At 43.5% G+C, this 17,152-nt stretch overlaps 1 protein-coding gene across 1 annotated transcript in view; it reads left to right on the top strand.

Moving 5' to 3' along the window:
- Window positions 1–17,152, top strand: part of LOC118364619 (potassium voltage-gated channel subfamily H member 4-like) — a 65,968-nt gene that overhangs the window by 30,472 nt on the left and 18,344 nt on the right. Inside the window, exons 5-11 of the mRNA XM_035746324.2 lie at window positions 7,465–7,708; window positions 8,959–9,116; window positions 10,968–11,175; window positions 12,614–12,808; window positions 13,004–13,203; window positions 13,627–13,876; window positions 15,923–16,137. Of these exons, the coding sequence (XP_035602217.2) occupies window positions 7,465–7,708; window positions 8,959–9,116; window positions 10,968–11,175; window positions 12,614–12,808; window positions 13,004–13,203; window positions 13,627–13,876; window positions 15,923–16,137 (1,470 nt within the window). The remainder of the gene's footprint in view (window positions 1–7,464; window positions 7,709–8,958; window positions 9,117–10,967; window positions 11,176–12,613; window positions 12,809–13,003; window positions 13,204–13,626; window positions 13,877–15,922; window positions 16,138–17,152) is intronic.

Genomic DNA, 17,152 nt, shown 5'->3' with positions numbered 1-17,152 from the left:
TCCCCAGCAGGTGTAACGCTTGGTCTTCCTTTCCTGTATCTGTCCTCATGAGAGCAAGTTTCATCATAGCGCTTGATGGTTTTTGCGACTGTACTTGAAGAAACTTTAAAAGTTCTTGAAATGTTCCGTATTGACTGACCTTCATGTCTTAATTAAAGTAATGATGGACAGTTTTTTCTCTTTGCTTATTTGAGCTGTTCTGGCCATCATATGGACTTCGTATTTTACCAAATAGGCTATCGTCTGTATACCAACCCTACCTTGTCACAGCACAACTGATTGGCTCAAAAGCATTAAGGAGGTAAGAAATTCCACAAATTTACTTTTAACAAGGTACACCTGTTAATTGAAATGCATTCCAGGTGACTACCTCATGAAGCTGGTTGAGAGAATGCCAAGAGTGTGCAAGCTGTCCTCAAGGCAAAGGGTGGCTACTTTGAAGAATCTCAAATATAAAAAATGTTTTTGTTACTACATGATTCCGTATGTATTATATCATAGTTTTGATGTCTCCACTACTATTCCACAATGTAGAAAATAGTAAAAACAAAGAAACCCCTGGAATGAGTAGGTGTGTCCAAGACTGGTACTGTATATACAGTGCCTTCGGAAAGTATTCAGATCCCTTGACTTTTCCCACATTTTGTTATGCTATTGCCTTATTCTAAAATGGATTAAATAAATAAAAATCCTCAGCAATCTACACACAATACCCCGTAATGACAAAGGGAAAAGAGGTCGGTTGAGATGGTTGCAAATGTATTAAAAACAAAAAACCTTATTAACATAAGTATTCAGACTCTTTGCTATGAGACACGAAATTGAGCAAGGTGCATCCTGTTTCCATTGATCATCCTTGGGATGTTTTTGCAATTTGATTGGAGTCCCCCTGTGGTAAATTAAATTGATTGGACATGATTTGGAAACACACACCCATCTATATAAGGTTCCACAGTTGACAGTGCATGTCAGAGCAAAAACCATGCCATGAGGTTGAAGGAATTGTCCGTAGAGCTCCAAGACAGGATCGTGTCAAGGCATTGAAGGTCCCCAAAGAACACATTGGTCTCAAGTTTGAAACCACCAAGACTCCTCCTAGAGCTAGCCTAGCCGCCTGGCCAAAATGAGACACCGGGGAGAAGGGCCTTGGTCAGGGAGGTGACCAAGAACCCATGGTCACTCTAACAGAGCTCTAGAGTTGATGGACAACCATCTCTGCAGCACTCCACCAATCTGGCCTTTATGGTAGAGTGGCCAGACGGAAGCCACTCCTCAGTAAAAAGCACATAACAGCCTGCTTGGGGTTTGCCAAAAGGAACCTAAAGCCGCTCATGAGTAACAAGATTCTCTGGTCTGATGAAACCAAGATTGAACTTTGAATGCCAAGCGTCACGACTGAAGGAAACCTGGCACTGTCTATACGGTGAAGCATGCTGGAGGCAACATCATTCTGTGGGGATGTTTTTCAGTGACAGAGACTGAGAGACAAGTCAGGATCGAGGCAAAGTACGGAGAGATCCTTGATTAAAACCTGCTCCAGAGCGCTCAGGACCTCTGACTGGGGGGCGAAGGTTCACCTTCCAACAGGACAACAACCTTAAGCACACAGACAAGACAACACAGGAGCTCAGCTTAGCTCAGTTGGTAGAGCATGGCGCTTGTAATGCCAGGGTAGTGGGTTCGATTCCCGGGACCACCCATACGTAGAATGTATGCACACATGACTGTAAGTCGCTTTGGATAAAAGCGTCTGCTAAATGGCATATATATTATTATATATATTAGGAGTGGCTTTGGGACAAGTGGCTCAGCCAAAGCCCGGACTTGAACCCAAATGAACATCTATGGAAAGACCTGAATTAGCTGTGCAGCAACGCTCCCCATCCAACTTGAGAGGATCTGCAGAGAAGAATGGGAGGAACTCCCCAAATACAGGTGTGCTAAACTTGTAGCATCATACCTAACAAGACTCGAGGCTGTAATAGCTGCCAAAGATGCTTCAACAAAGTACTGAGTGAAGGGTCTGAATGCTTATGTGAATGTGATACAGTGGGGCAAAAAAAGTATTTAGTCAGCCACAAATTGTGCAAGTTCTCCCACTTAAAAAAGACGAGGCCTGTAATTTCCATCATAGGTACACTTCAACTATGACAGACAAAATGAGAAGAAAAAAATCCAGAAAATCACATTGTAGGATTTTTAATGAATTTATTTGCAAATTATTGTGGAAAATAAGTATTTGGTCAATAACAAAAGTTTATCTCAATACTGTGTTATATACCCTTTGTTGGCAATGACAGAGGTGAAACATTTTCTGTAAGTCTTCACAAGGTTTTCACACACTGTTGCTGGTATTTTGGCCCATTCCTCCATGCAGATCTCCTCTAGAGCAGTGATGTTTTGGGGCTGTTGCTGGGCAACACGGACTTTCAACTCCCTCCAAAGATTTTCTATGGGGTTGAGATCTGGAGACTGGCTAGGCCACTCAACTATTTTTTTTATATCACCTTTATTTAACCAGGTAAGCTAGTTGAGAACAAGTTCTCATTTGCAACTGCGACCTAGCCAAGATAAAGAGTAGCAATTCGACACATACAACAACACAGAGTTACACATGGAATAAACAAAACATACAGTCAATAATACAGTAGAACAAAAGAAAACAAAAAGTCTATATACAGTGAGTGCAAATTAGGTAAGTTAAGGAAATAAATAGGCCATGGTGGTGAAGTAATTACAATATAGCAATTAAACACTGGAATGGTAGATCGACTGAAGATGAATGTGCAGGTAGAGATACTGGGGTGCAAAGGAGCAAAATAAATAAATACCAGTATGGGGATGAGGTAGGTAGATAGATGGGCTGTTTACAGATAGGCTAAGTACAGGTGCAGTGATCTGTAAACTGCTCTGACAGCTGGTGCTTAAAGCTCGTGAGGGAGATGTGAGTCTCCAGCTTCAGAGATTTTTGCAATTCGTTCCAGTAATGGGCAGCAGAGAACTGGAAGGAAAGACGACCAAAGGAGGAATTGGCTTTGGGGGTGACCAGTGAGATATACCTGCTGGAGCGCGTGCTACGAGTGGGTGCTGCTATGGTGACCAGTGAGCTGAGATGAGGCGGGGCTTTACCTAGCAGAGACTTGTAGATAGATAACCTGTAGCCAGTGGGTTTGGCGACGAGTAATAAATTAGTCTAAAGAAGGACAGTTTTATTGCTTCTTTAATCAGAATAACACTTTTCAGCTGTGCTAACATAATTGCAAAAGGGTTTACTAATGATCAATTAGCCTTTTAAAATTATAAACTTGGATTAACTAACACAGCGTGCCATTGGAATACATGAGTGATGGTTGCTGATAATGGGCCTCAGTACACCTATGTAGATATCCCATAACAAAATCCACCGTTTCCAGCTACAATAGTCATTTACAACATTAACAAAGGCTACACTGTATTTCTGATCAACTTGATGTTATTTTAATGGACAAAAAAAGTGCTTTTCTTTCAAAAACAAGGACATTTCTAAGTGACCCCAAACTTTTGAACGGTAGTGTATATCAGTACCCCCCCCCCTCCACCCTTTCATTTCTTCCCTGTTAGCAGTTGGTCGTGCTGTGAATAGCTCACTATTTGTAGCACCAGTCCAGGAAGGCAGGAACACCTATGTGTGAGAGAAGAGAGAACAGGCTGTTGAAGGATTGACGCTGTAACTTCAGAGAAAAGTGTGGGATAACTGCAAAGCATCTCAGTGCCCTAAAATACACAATGATTACCCCCAATTCCTATATTTAGGCTGTTTGTTCAGGGGAGTTGGGAATAACTATCTATCTCAATTCGTCTTTCTGTGGGTTTTAAGGAGGCAAGGAATCGATTGTGTCAGGGTTGGCTAACCCTCCTCCTGGAGAGTTACTGGGTGTTCAGGGTTTTGTTCCAGAACTACTCTATAAAACACCTGATTCAGCTAAGTATTTCTCATTTCTGTCCTCTCGTTGCCTCTTCCACTCTCTTTTTCTATCTCCCTATGGGGTTGGGAGTGTGTAATTCTAGTCCCCCCTGGTTTATATAATCTACTGTAACCCAGTTTCCAATGAGTCCACCAGTCTTGACCTGCTTTTTATATGTGAGCAGGTTGTTGTGGAATGTTCAAGAGGGAGATGATGAAGCAACAATGTGGAGTTGGTCGTTGTACGTCCGTCTACTGTGGTCAAATCTAACAGTAACCATGCTGTTATTTCAGCAATTTCAGCTGGTTGGACCTTTACTCTGTGCTGTATTCTGCTCGAGAGAAAGTCTGTCTTTCTGTGTTACAAGCGAGATATAACGAGAGAAACAAACGGGCTGACACTGATTTTGAAGTCACAGACAGGGCTACCTGATCAAGAAAAGATGGGAGACCATGATCTGTCTGTGTCATGGTTTGTTTTTCTCAGCTCAAAGCATGCTGGGGGATATACGCGTTAAGGTTGCCTGGGTGAAGCTTGATGAAGTACAAAGATCAGCTGTTGCTGCAGGGAGATTTAGCAACACTTGGTGCCCGCAGCGGGCTTTGTCGCCTCTCATCAACACGAGGACGTGCTCTGTTGGCTGTCGGAAGGATGGATTGACCCGACCTCGGTGATGTAATGTGAGCCAAATTAAAAAAGAAGTCCCAGCGTTCGCTGACGTCCCTGACTCATTCGCTAAAAAAAAAACATTAAATCAGCTTGGCTTTTCTTTGGATTTGCCTCAGTGCCATTCAGCTTCTTAATTGAAGTGGGGGAAACATCCCAGCAGTCGAAACAAGTGGGAAATAACACATGGTCATTGTAACTGTACAGTGTCCCCTTTTTCTTCTTCCCTTTATATTGCACATTTTCACAATCGAGAGGAGCCTGTCATTATGGGTCAAGAGGTGATGGTTTGGGGACAATTACGACATTTACAACGCACGCACTCACCAGGGTTGGGGTCAATTCTGAATGGACTTGCGAAGTGTCCTTTAATTTCAATTGAATTCTTGAATTTGAATTGACTACACCTCACAGGAAACAGAATTTTAATTAAAGAATTTTAATTTTAATTAACTTCTATTCAATGAAAATGAAATGGGTAATGGCTATTCAAATGGCTATTATGTACTGTATGTAGACACATCCCTATACAAATGTAGATGTTGACATTTACATTACATTTAAGTCATTTAGCAGACGCTCTTATCCAGAGCGACTTACATCATGTATAACCATGTATATGTATAACATATGGTTGAAATATTACATTTTTTTAAACTCATTTGCCTAAAATTATAAATATTATTGTATAATTTTGTAGGTTGTCTATAATAATTCAAATTTCACTTACATATTAGAAAAAATACATTTCCCAGAATGCATTAGATCAAATCAAAGACTCCAGAATGGAAGAGAACAATCTAACATCTCATCACAAAAAAATGTTTGACAGCTGAGTTATAATCAAGTTCATATTTGAAATGGTATCTGTATATTTTTTTGAATTATGTGACATACGTTTTTTGTAAAATATATGTCAAAGGAATGACTTTATTTCACATCTGTTGAATTTCTTTGAATTGCTGTGAATGAAATTATATACAAATTCTGCTGCCTCTGAGGTGTGTCCAATGCAAATTTAAATTCTTGGGTTGAATTGAATTTAGATGAAGAAATTCCTAATTGATCCCAATTTTGGCACACACACACACACACACACACACACACACACACACACACACGGTTTTGTATAACGAACCTTGTGGGGACACACAATTCAGTCCCATTCACAATCCTATTTTACCTAACCCTAAAACTAACCTTAGCTCCTAACCCTAACCTAATTATAACCCTAACACTAGTTCTAAGCTTAACCCTAAACCCCCTAGAAATAGCATTTGACCTTGTGGGGACTAGCAAAATGTTTGTTTCGTTTACTATTCCCCACACACATACAAAATTGAGAATGTTATAATTACACCTCTCTCCTCCTCTCCCTCCTTTTTTTGTGTGACCACAATTCCCTCACTCCCCCAATTATTTCCCCACGTAAGGGCTATCCATCCCGAGGAGCCTCATTAAGAAGATTACACAGCAGCACAACGGTGCTCGCCGCCTCCCGGACACATACTAGGGAAATTACATCTCATACTTAATTACCCAGGCTGACACCCCCCCCCCCCCAAAAAAAAAACAATACGCACATATTCCAGAAAGTAACAAATAAATGAAATTATACGAAATATCTGAACAAGCAATGAAGTCATTGAACACTGGTCACTATAATAATGTATACATACTGTTTTACCCACTTTATAGGTATACACTGTTCTAGTCATGTTTCATCCTATATAACTACTGCTGTACACACATTTTCCATTTATATACTGACCATACTGTCTACACACACGCTATATATATAAATATTATACTGTATGAATTGAATATATATAGTGTGTGTAGACAGTATGGACAGTATATAAATGGAAAAGGTGTGTACACACACTATATATATATTATACTGTATATACTGAATACATTATTATAGTGACCAGTGTTCAATGACTTTATGTACATAGGGCAAGAGGTCTCTAGGGTATAGGGGTATAGGGTATAGTAGGCCAGCTAGTGATGACGGTTTAACAGTCGGATGGCCTGGAGATAGAAGCATTTCTCGGTCCCAGCTTGGATGCACCTGTACTGTCTCCGCCTTCTAGATGATAGTGAGGTGAACAGGCTGTGGGTTGGGTGGTTGGAGTCCTTGATCCATTTAGCCTTTTCTGTTTCCCTTCACCCCTCTTTCATTTCTGTCCAAAGTAATAGCTTTACTTAATGTCTCCTCAACATTGTTATGGCTATAACGTCCAATAGTCAGATCTGCGCTGTCATTATGCCAACCCCGGATGGACACTCTGATTCGCTATGGTATTATAATATATCTCACCCATGATTAGCTTTCTCAATCAAAAATTCTAACGAGGGGGGAATGAATAAGTGCTATTTCAAATTTTTATGGCGAAGTTCAGTCGAATCGGCACTTCTCTCATTTGTCTTTAATGAGACGAGATGAGAAAAGTTGAGAAATACACTTGGGCGAGAAATAGCTGATGACTTTTGGATGGGGGGGATGTTGAAGGAAGAGTTGAAATCATGCATGTCATTCTGATGCTGTGTGGCGTAGTTGGTCGTTTCCCCTTCATCGTCGCCTCACTTCCTCCCTCACAGGAAGTCATCTTGATCGGAGGACCTCGTTTTTTGATAGGGCACTGATGGACAAATGTGATACTTTTTGCATTCATGATGTGTAGCAGAAACAATGAGAAACGGAGGAACTTGAGAAACTGGCCCAAGTGGGTGACTGTTTTGGTCAAGAACTTATTCAGCACCTCCCTTCACACACAATCCCATTCATCCTTTAATCATTCTACCAACACATCTCTCTCTCCCGCTCTCTCGCTCTCTCTCTCCCCCTCAGAACATGTTTGAGAAGCCCTCGTCCCTCCCGGAGTATAAGGTAGCGGCGGTGCAGAAGTCCCGCTTCATCCTGCTTCACTACAGCATATCCAAGGCATTATGGGACTGGATGATCCTCCTGGCCACCTTCTATGTGGCGGTCACCGTGCCCTACAACGTCTGCTTCACGCCTTACGACGAGCTGGACACGGCCGCCCGCGCCACCATCGTCAGCGACATCGCCGTGGAGATGCTCTTCATCCTGGGTGAGGAGATGGGCGGAGTAAGGGAATAGGAGGTAGGAGGTAGGAGGTAGGTTGAAGGATGTAGGAAGTAAGGAATATGAAATGGGACGTGCCATCGCTGTTAACGACATTGTTGAGGAAATGCTCTTCCATCCTGGATGGGAGAGTAAGGAAGAAAACGAAAGGAAAGGTATAGGAGATGGAAAGGTTGTAGGAGATAAGGAATAGGACGTTGGATGCTTCTCCATCAAAAACCACACAGTCATTGAGATGTTCTTATGAAATAAGGGGATAAGATCAAAGGATAGGAGGAGATAGGAGGTTTAGTTGTAGGAGATAAGGGATAGGAAATAGGAGCTGAAAGCAGCCACCTGCTCCACCAACATCAACGACATCACCATGGAGATACTCTATAGGCTGTAGGATATCTGGGATCTAGGGAATAGGAGGCAAGAGATTGGAAATAATCACGTCAGGATTTGGCTTAATTATGGTTTGCTGTTCTCTTAGTCTTAACTGTATTAACTGTTATGTCCAGTATATTCATCTGATCCAGTGTTTCTCCTGTAGTAGATACATTTCCAAGATAGATAGTATGTGTCCTGGTCAGACTAAGACCTTGGTTCAAATACATTCTTATTTAAGTATTTGTATTTTAAATACGTATTTTCTCTGTATTTAATTATTTTCAAATTATTTGGCTGGATTACTTCTATTTTAATTTTTTTAAAGTATTTTCAAATGATTTCCTATAAATAATATTTTAAACTATTTTCAACAATTGTTTCCAAGTATATTTCAAATACCATAGGACCAAACAGACCTGGGTTCAAATGCATGGAATATTGAAATATGCGTATTTGGAAATACCCTTGTCTCTGTATTTTAGTATTTTCAAATACATACAAATACTTTCCAAGTGTATTTCCAATATTCAACTATTTTTAAGAAAAATATCCAAATACTTACTTTGAAATGAATGTGAAATGAATTGAAATACTTGAGTAGTATTTGAACCCAGGTCGGATGCTGGTCCTGAAAAACTTGGGTGTGCAGTCTTTTGCTCCAGCCAGAAACGACAACACCTCTTGGTGAGATATACGTTGAATTAGGTGCTGTCGTGCAGGACTGGAGCAAAAGCATGCACAGGGTTTTCCCCAAGGGTTGGGTGACCACTATGCTACCATGACTGAAACATTTCTGTGACCACTAAGCAAACATTTAGCTATCTTGGAACCTCATCACTTATTTCATACCCACTCCATTCACAGACATCATCCTGAACTTCCGAACATCCTTTGTGAGCACGTCGGGTCAGGTGGTGTACGAGGCACGCTCCATTTGCATCCACTACGCCACCACCTGGTTCTTTGTTGATCTGGTGGCTGCACTGCCCTTTGACCTGCTCTATGCCTTCAACATCACCGTGGTGGGTATATGAGGTCGTATATTCACGTACACTATACTGTACCTATACACATACAAATTCACTTCAAATAATAAAATAAAATGGCCTGGATAAATTCTAATTAATTTGGTTGGAGGCAAGTGAATTTCAGCAAGTGTAATTTATAATACCTTTGGTAAGTTGAAGGTGCCTACAGGGCAGTGGCGATTTTAGCATGTAAATCTTGGTGGGGTAAACTCCCCCCAATTTTTTTAGATGCATGCCAGCAAAGACACTACACAACACTAAACAATACATTAATTGCACTATTACGGCGACAAGTGGTGCCCACAAACCGTGCCCCCATACTGGCCTACATAAAGCGGTCTCAACAGCAGAGCTTTCTTTCCAGCACAATGGAGTGAATCCTTACCACTGCTACACCTGGCTATCAGCGGAGCCTTGTCTGGCAGCGAAACAGTTCATTCAGCCTCGTATACTGCCTTTTTCAAAAACATAGCTGATATGGCTTAAACAAATGTGGTTGCTACTGATAATTGAGATGTACAAACTATGGCATAAGGGAACGATGAGCAGAGAAGAGGCATTCCGTAATTTCGATGAAGACATTAATGAACGAGCGTGGAGTAAGACGGACGTAGTCAATATAACAGTGTTCAGCACTTTTGAAATGTACAGCAACAGAATGCAGAACATGGTCTGCTCTTACAGTATTTTCCCTGTACACTAAGTCAGAACCCGTAGGATAAATAAAGGGGGCATATAAGCAGACAATGAAACCTCTTACAACATTAGATTATGAGATTTCTCATAAACAGGTTATAGGCTACATATGCAGCACCACCGAGTCAGAACAGTAACGTTAGGTGAAATTAAGAGGTGAAAATAGACCAAATCATTAGGCTTTCTTAGCTACAGTATACATATCTCCCTGGCATATTACATCATTTATGCAGCAGCATACAATACATTTTTGGATTCACCTTGTGATGTGCTCACTGAAGTTGGCGCAGCAGTCCTTTGTGGGCAATTTTTTAAATCAAACTTTGTCATCAAAGTCTGGCATTCTCTGGATTTATAGTGGGAACTCAGGGAAAAAAATACACAGCCACTCCATTGAATAGCAGGCTACTGGTTGCTTTGCAATGCTTGCAGTTAGCCACTGATTCCTTCCAAACTACTCATTGTTGAGTTTGCGATTTTCAACTTGTTGTGTAATCTTTATGTTCAATGGCCGATGAGCACCGATAGTATATACACAGCTATTCTGAGTGATCACCTTCAACCTATGGTGGATAATTTTCTACCTTAATGGGAGTGGTCTCCTCCAAGACGACAATGTCCCCATCCACAGGGCATGAGTGGTCACTCAATGGTTTGATGAGCATGAAAACGATGTGAACCATATGCCATGGCCATCTCAGTCACCAGATATCAACCCAATTGAACACTTATGGGAGATTCTGGAGAGGCGTCTGAGACGGCGTTTTCCATCAACAAAACACCAAATTATGGAATTTCCCATGGAAGAATGGTGTCGCATCCCTCAAATAGAGTTCCAGACACTTGTAGAAGCTATTCCAAGGCTCATTGGAGCTGTTCTGGCAGCTCGTTTTCATAGTTTCCACATTTTGTTGTCATGAATGTTGCCTTAAATGTAAAAAATACATTTAATTTGGATTTCATTTCAATTATCTTCAACCTACTCCACACCAAGTGAATGTGGAAAACAATTCTAATTAAAACAATTTAAATTACTTTTTCATTTCAATGATCTACACAACCTACTCCACTCTCTCAAAATTAATCCCCCCCCCAAAAAAGAAGAAAAATCTGTTCTTATCTTTGTCCTCTCTTTCCTCTTGGTCCCAGACCTCCCTGGTCCACCTGCTGAAGACGGTTCGTTTGCTGCGGCTGTTGAGGCTTCTCCAGAAGCTGGACCGTTACTCCCAGTACAGTGCCATGGTGCTCACCCTGCTCATGTCCATGTTCGCCCTGCTGGCCCACTGGATGGCCTGCATCTGGTACATCATCGGACGCAAGGAGATGGAGAACAACGACCCTGACACCTGGGACATAGGTGAGTCTGGCTGGCTGAGTGAGGAAGGTGAGGGCCGAGTGGGTGGGTGGGTGAGATGGGTGACACACACAAATACCAGGGCCTGGGATGTACAGACATATTCACTTGTGTGCATGCACGCAATGCGCACCCACACATTGATCATACTCATCGATAGATGCACCAAATTTAAGTCTCCAACCCCATATGCGTGTGTGTGCGTGTAGGCATGCGTAAGTGTGTGTCCACGTGTGTGAACAAGTGTGTGTCAAAGGAAAGCAATACTGGGCCTTATTTATCCCTGGAGGACACAACCTCATTCCACCAGCTCCCTTAAGTCCATGCCAGCTTCCTGACTCTTAGTGTGCCCTGGCAGGGGTGGCAACCAGCGAGTGCCTTGCCAACGCCCCCATCACTCTAAGTCTTTGATGACAGACCACCTGAACAGTGACATAGGCAGTGTACCGCAACAGAAGATGTTCACGCTTGCTCTGTAATACGATACAAACAGCATTTATTTTACATTATTAGAGTAGAAGTGTCTCCTCTTGCGCATCCAGAACATCGCTCTTAAAGGCATGATCCATCCCCAAGAAATAAAAATCATGAAACTCCTATCAATTTCTTGTAAACCTATGTTCAGTGGTTAAAATAAAAATGCTCCCTGTGATTTAACTTCTAAGTGGTCCGTATGTGAAATCCGGAACTTGTGTCGGAAAGGGTACATGGTTCTCGTCACTGGCGATAGGGGATAACACACTATCACATTACATAACGCTTTTATAACAATTACCTGCACTCCCGATTGCCAAATCAGCCAATAGATGGTATGGGCATACTTCTCTAGAACACATCCATCCGTTTATATCGTCATGACAAAGTAGATATTTCACTTAGATGTGCTCAATTTAAAACATTGTACCAAATTATTCAACTCAGCTTCTCCCTCAAGTACAATCTCACAATGTGCTGTGTGTCTTTGGGAAATGTGGGAAAGGGCCATTGTTGCATACTCTGCACTCGCTCTGACAAGTTGAACTCAGTGAGATATACCCTGAAATTGATAGTGCAGTTTGTTTAGGCAATTTTACAGCTTGCTAGATACTCCACATGCTGATTTTAACTTTAGTATTATTGTGTGTAGCTAAGTTTGCTAGCTAACTAGCTAGCTAGCCAGCCAAGAGAGAGAGCATTGCATTGTGGGTTTTGTAGTCGACCTGAGCTGCAACAGATTTCCACAACAATTTGTTTTATTATGTCGACAAAATGAAATATTTGTTCACAAAAAATAAAGTTTTCTTTCTCCCCAGCCCAGTTTTCTTCCAGCACGACTTGTCTGAATTCTCAATGTTGATTCATATTTTATTTTAACCCTAAATTATACAAGTAAGCGTGGCTTGGAGTTATATGAATGCTGACCTTCAGACCTGGTCTCACCCCTACACCCCCTACCCTCCAGGTTGGCTCCATGAGCTGGGCAAGCGTTTGGAGACTCCATACGCCAACAGCACACTGGGTGGACCCTCAGTACGCAGCTCCTATATCGCTGCCCTCTACTTCACCCTCAGTAGCCTCACCAGCGTGGGCTTCGGCAATGTGTGTGCCAACACTGACGCTGAGAAGATCTTCTCTATCTGCACTATGCTCATAGGGGGTGAGTGTGGCACCCTGGTTTGGCGCTGCCACCCGGGCAAGCGGGCATGCCAGGTCCAGGCCCAAAGTTTGGATGCAGTTTGGCGTCTTTTCATGTGTAAGTCGCACTGTGGTTATGGGGATTTAAAATGTGTGCCTTGTTCCTCTGCATCTCCTCTCCTTTCCTCTCCTCTTCTCTTCTGTTCTCTCCCCCCAGCCCTGATGCATGCGGTGGTATTTGGTAACGTGACGGCCATTATCCAGCGGATGTACTCGCGGCGCTCCCTCTACCACACGCGCATGAAGGACTTGAAGGACTTCATCAGGGTTCACCGTCTTCCCCAGCAGCTCAAACAGCGAATGCTGGAGTACTTCCAGACCACCTGGTCTGTTAACAATGGCATCGATGCCAACGAGGTAAGGTCATACGACCATAATGCAACCACAATACAACAACAGAACGATGCATAAAACACACTGATCCAGCTCAGAATTATGCTATCTTATTGCATTGTGTATTTATTATGGATCCCCATTAGCTCATGCCAAGGCAGCAGCTACACTTCCTGGGGTGCAGCAAAAATTAAGACAGTAATATACATTATAATATGATTTTTTTTTAACATTAAAATACATTTTACAACTTTAAGTGAGTGTCCTCCAGCCACTACTCTATTACAACACACTATATGGTAGCCACATTGATAAGTTGACATGGTCCTTTTTACATTGGTCAAGTGCTCTCTCTCTCTTTTTCTCTCTTTCTTGCTGGCTTTCCCTCTCTCTCCCTCACCGCTCCCTCTCTCTATATCTCTCTCTTCCTCTTTCTCTCCGTTCCAGCTCTTGCACGACTTCCCAGACGAGCTGCGGGCCGACATCGCCATGCACCTGAACAAGGACATCCTGCAGCTGCCCGTGTTCGAGGGGGCCAGTCGTGGCTGTCTGCGCTCGCTCTCCCTCCACATCAAGACCTCGTTCTGCGCCCCTGGCGAGTACTTGATCCGGCAGGGCGACGCGCTCCACGCTAACTACTTTGTCTGCTCGGGTTCCCTGGAGGTGCTCAAGGACAGCATGGTGCTGGCCATCCTAGGTTAGTATAGGGGTCAAAGGTCATTGTCATCTGTAGGTCATATGTGGGACCGAAGAGAGAGGGTGAAGTTCCCCTTAGGTACAGATCTAGGATCAGCTTCCCTTCCCCCAATTCAAACCTTAACCATTAGTGGGGAAAATGCTAAACTGACCAAAGATCAGTGTCTAGGGGCAACTTCACCCTACTCTGAAGAGAGACTAGCGGGGATGGAATATGATAAACATTTGATGGGCTTGATAGGACTTTCACCACCTTGCTTATACCAGAGTTCCCTTAACCTCTCCTCGAGTACCCAGATCCACTCAATTGATCTATTATTCTTTTAGCACAGCTGATTTGACTGTTTAACTGCTCATCAAGTCCTTTATTAGTTGAATAACGTGTGCTAGTACTGGATTTGTTCAAAAGAGTAGAACTGGCTGGGGGTACTAGAACTGGCTGGAGGAACTAGAACTGGCTGGGGGTACTAGATCTGGCTGGGGGTGCTAGAACTTGTTGGGGGTACTAGAACTGGCTGGAGGAACTAGAACTGTCTGGAGGAACTAGAACTGGCTGGGGGTACTAGAACTGGCTGGAGGAACTAGAACTGGCTGGGGGTACTAGAACTGGCTGGAGGAACTAGAACTGGCTGGGGGTACTAGAACTGGCTGGAGGAACTAGAACTGGCTGGAGGAACTAGAACTGGCTGGAGGAACTAGAACTGTCTGGAGGAACTAGAACTGTCTGGAGGAACTAGAACTGGCTGGGGGTACTAGAACTGGCTGGAGGAACTAGAACTGGCTGGGGGTACTAGAACTGGCTGGGGGTGCTAGAACTTGTTGGGGGTACTAGAACTGGCTGGAGGAACTAGAACTGTCTGGAGGAACTAGAACTGGCTGGGGGTACTAGAACTGGCTGGAGGAACTAGAACTGGCTGGGGGTACTAGAACTGGCTGGAGGAACTAGAACTAGCTGGAGGAACTAGAACTGGCTGGGGGTACTAGAACTGGCTGGAGGAACTAGAACTAGCTGGAGGAACTAGAACTAGCTGGAGGAACTAGAACTGGCTGGGGGTACTAGAACTGGCTGGGGGTACTAGAACTGGCTGGGGGTACTAGAACTGGCTGGAGGAACTAGAACTGGCTGGAGGTACTAGAACTGGCTGGAGGAACTAGAACTGGCTGGGGGTACTAGAACTGGCAGGGGGTACTAGAACTGGCTGGGGGTACTAGAACTGGCAGGGGGTACTAGAACTGGCAGGGGGTACTAGAACTGGCTGGAGGAACTAGAACTAGCTGGGGTACTAGAACTGGCTGGGGGTACTAGAACTGGCTGGGGGTACTAGAACTGGCTGGAGGAACTAGAACTGGCTGGAGGAACTAGAACTGGCTGGAGGAACTAGAACTGTCTGGGGGTACTAGAACTGTCTGGAGGAACTAGAACTGGCTGGGGGTACTAGAACTGGCTGGAGGAACTAGAACTGGCTGGGGGTACTAGAACTGGCTGGAGGAACTAGAACTAGCTGGAGGAACTAGAACTGGCTGGGGGTACTAGAACTGGCTGGAGGAACTAGAACTAGCTGGAGGAACTAGAACTAGCTGGAGGAACTAGAACTGGCTGGGGGTACTAGAACTGGCTGGAGGAACTAGAACTGGCTGGAGGAACTAGAACTGGCTGGGGGTACTAGAACTGGCTGGAGGAACTAGAACTGGCTGGAGGAACTAGAACTGGCTGGGGGTACTAGAACTGGCTGGGGGTACTAGAACTGGCAGGGGGTACTAGAACTGGCAGGGGGTACTAGAACTGGCAGGGGGTACTAGAACTGGCTGGGGGTACTAGAACTGGCTGGAGGAACTAGAACTAGCTGGGTGTACTAGAACTGGCAGGGGGTACTTGAACTGGCTGGGGGTACTAGAACTGGCTGGGGGTACTAGAACTGGCTGGAGGAACTAGAACTGTCTGGGGGTACCTATGGGGTAGAGGCTAGGGGGTTTCTGGACAGGGCCAATGATTCCTCAGCAGCACCAACATGTGCCGTACTATATGTTGCTGACTGGTTGGTTACAGGGAAGGGAGATCTGATTGGCTCCGACCTGCCGGGGACGGATCACGTGATCAAGACGAATGCGGACGTGAAGGCGCTGACCTACTGCGACCTGCAGTACATCAGTGTGCGGGCTCTAAGGGAGGTGCTGGAGTTCTACCCGGAGTACGCCAGCCTGTTCACTGCAGATATCCTCCACAACCTCACATACAACCTGAGAGAAGGCAGCGAGGCAGAGGTGAGATATACACACCTCCACTGCAACCTCTACCAAAACTCTAAAAACATTTGAATGAAAGAAGTTGATGCTATACTCATTTAAAATCGCAAATATACAACATTTTTAGAGGTGAATAAAGCAAACCATTACATAGGCTGTTTTTACACTAAAATGTCTCATGTCATTGTCACTCTCCTTGACGTTCCTTCTGCACAATTGATCAATCCTCTCTTGATCAATCAAACTCGGTGACTTTATTGTCATGGCAATTCTATTTGTCAGTGCTACTGTTACGCATATCCTAGCCCCGCTCTACACATAACAGAGTGGGATAAACTTGTCCCTAGAAGCTAATCTAACATCAGGTTTGTGGTTTTCGCCCCTAATGGATAAGGTTAGGGGTTGGGGAGAGAAGCTGATCCAAGATCTGTGCATAAGGGCATGTTCTACCCACAGCGGTCATTACCCCAGAACAAGTGACAGTTGCTTAATTCACACAAAGCAACAACAACAAAACATTTATTTAATGTGTGATTACTTTGGAAAGGCTGTAAACAGAGGAAAGTCTGGTGCTTTACTTGAAGGTGACCTACATAAGGACTTCATAACACATTCATAACACATTCATAACCCATACATGCCACCTTCATAAACTGTTCATAAGAATTTCAGAAATGCTTTATATTTTTAGTATGTCTTGCAGTTGTTAACAGAAGTATTTACTAAATGTGTCTGTACAACATAAATGCAGTAGGTTTGAGTTATGACTGCTGGCATCAGCTCACAGACTCCCCTCAACCTCTTCCAAACAATAGAAGGGAATGGAGTTTTGTAAATCCCTTGTGGTTTGACAACATGGCGAATCAATTGACAGACGTGAAGAAATAGCTACTAGCTAAGCTTTTATCAGTCAAAGGCGTGTAATTATTTTTTTTTTTGTATCGCCGCCTTGTCATCTTTTGGATTATTTGAGCGTTTTTTTTCTTCTAGTCACGTTGCCGGCATTTCATCTCATTTCCTTTCATGTCTTCAG

Source organism: Oncorhynchus keta, chromosome 3 (assembly GCF_023373465.1).
Source record: "Oncorhynchus keta strain PuntledgeMale-10-30-2019 chromosome 3, Oket_V2, whole genome shotgun sequence".
NCBI classification, from domain to species: Eukaryota; Metazoa; Chordata; class Actinopteri; order Salmoniformes; family Salmonidae; genus Oncorhynchus; species Oncorhynchus keta.
The sequence above is the reverse complement of the archived record's forward strand: the minus strand, read 5'-3'. Positions and strand labels throughout refer to the sequence as shown.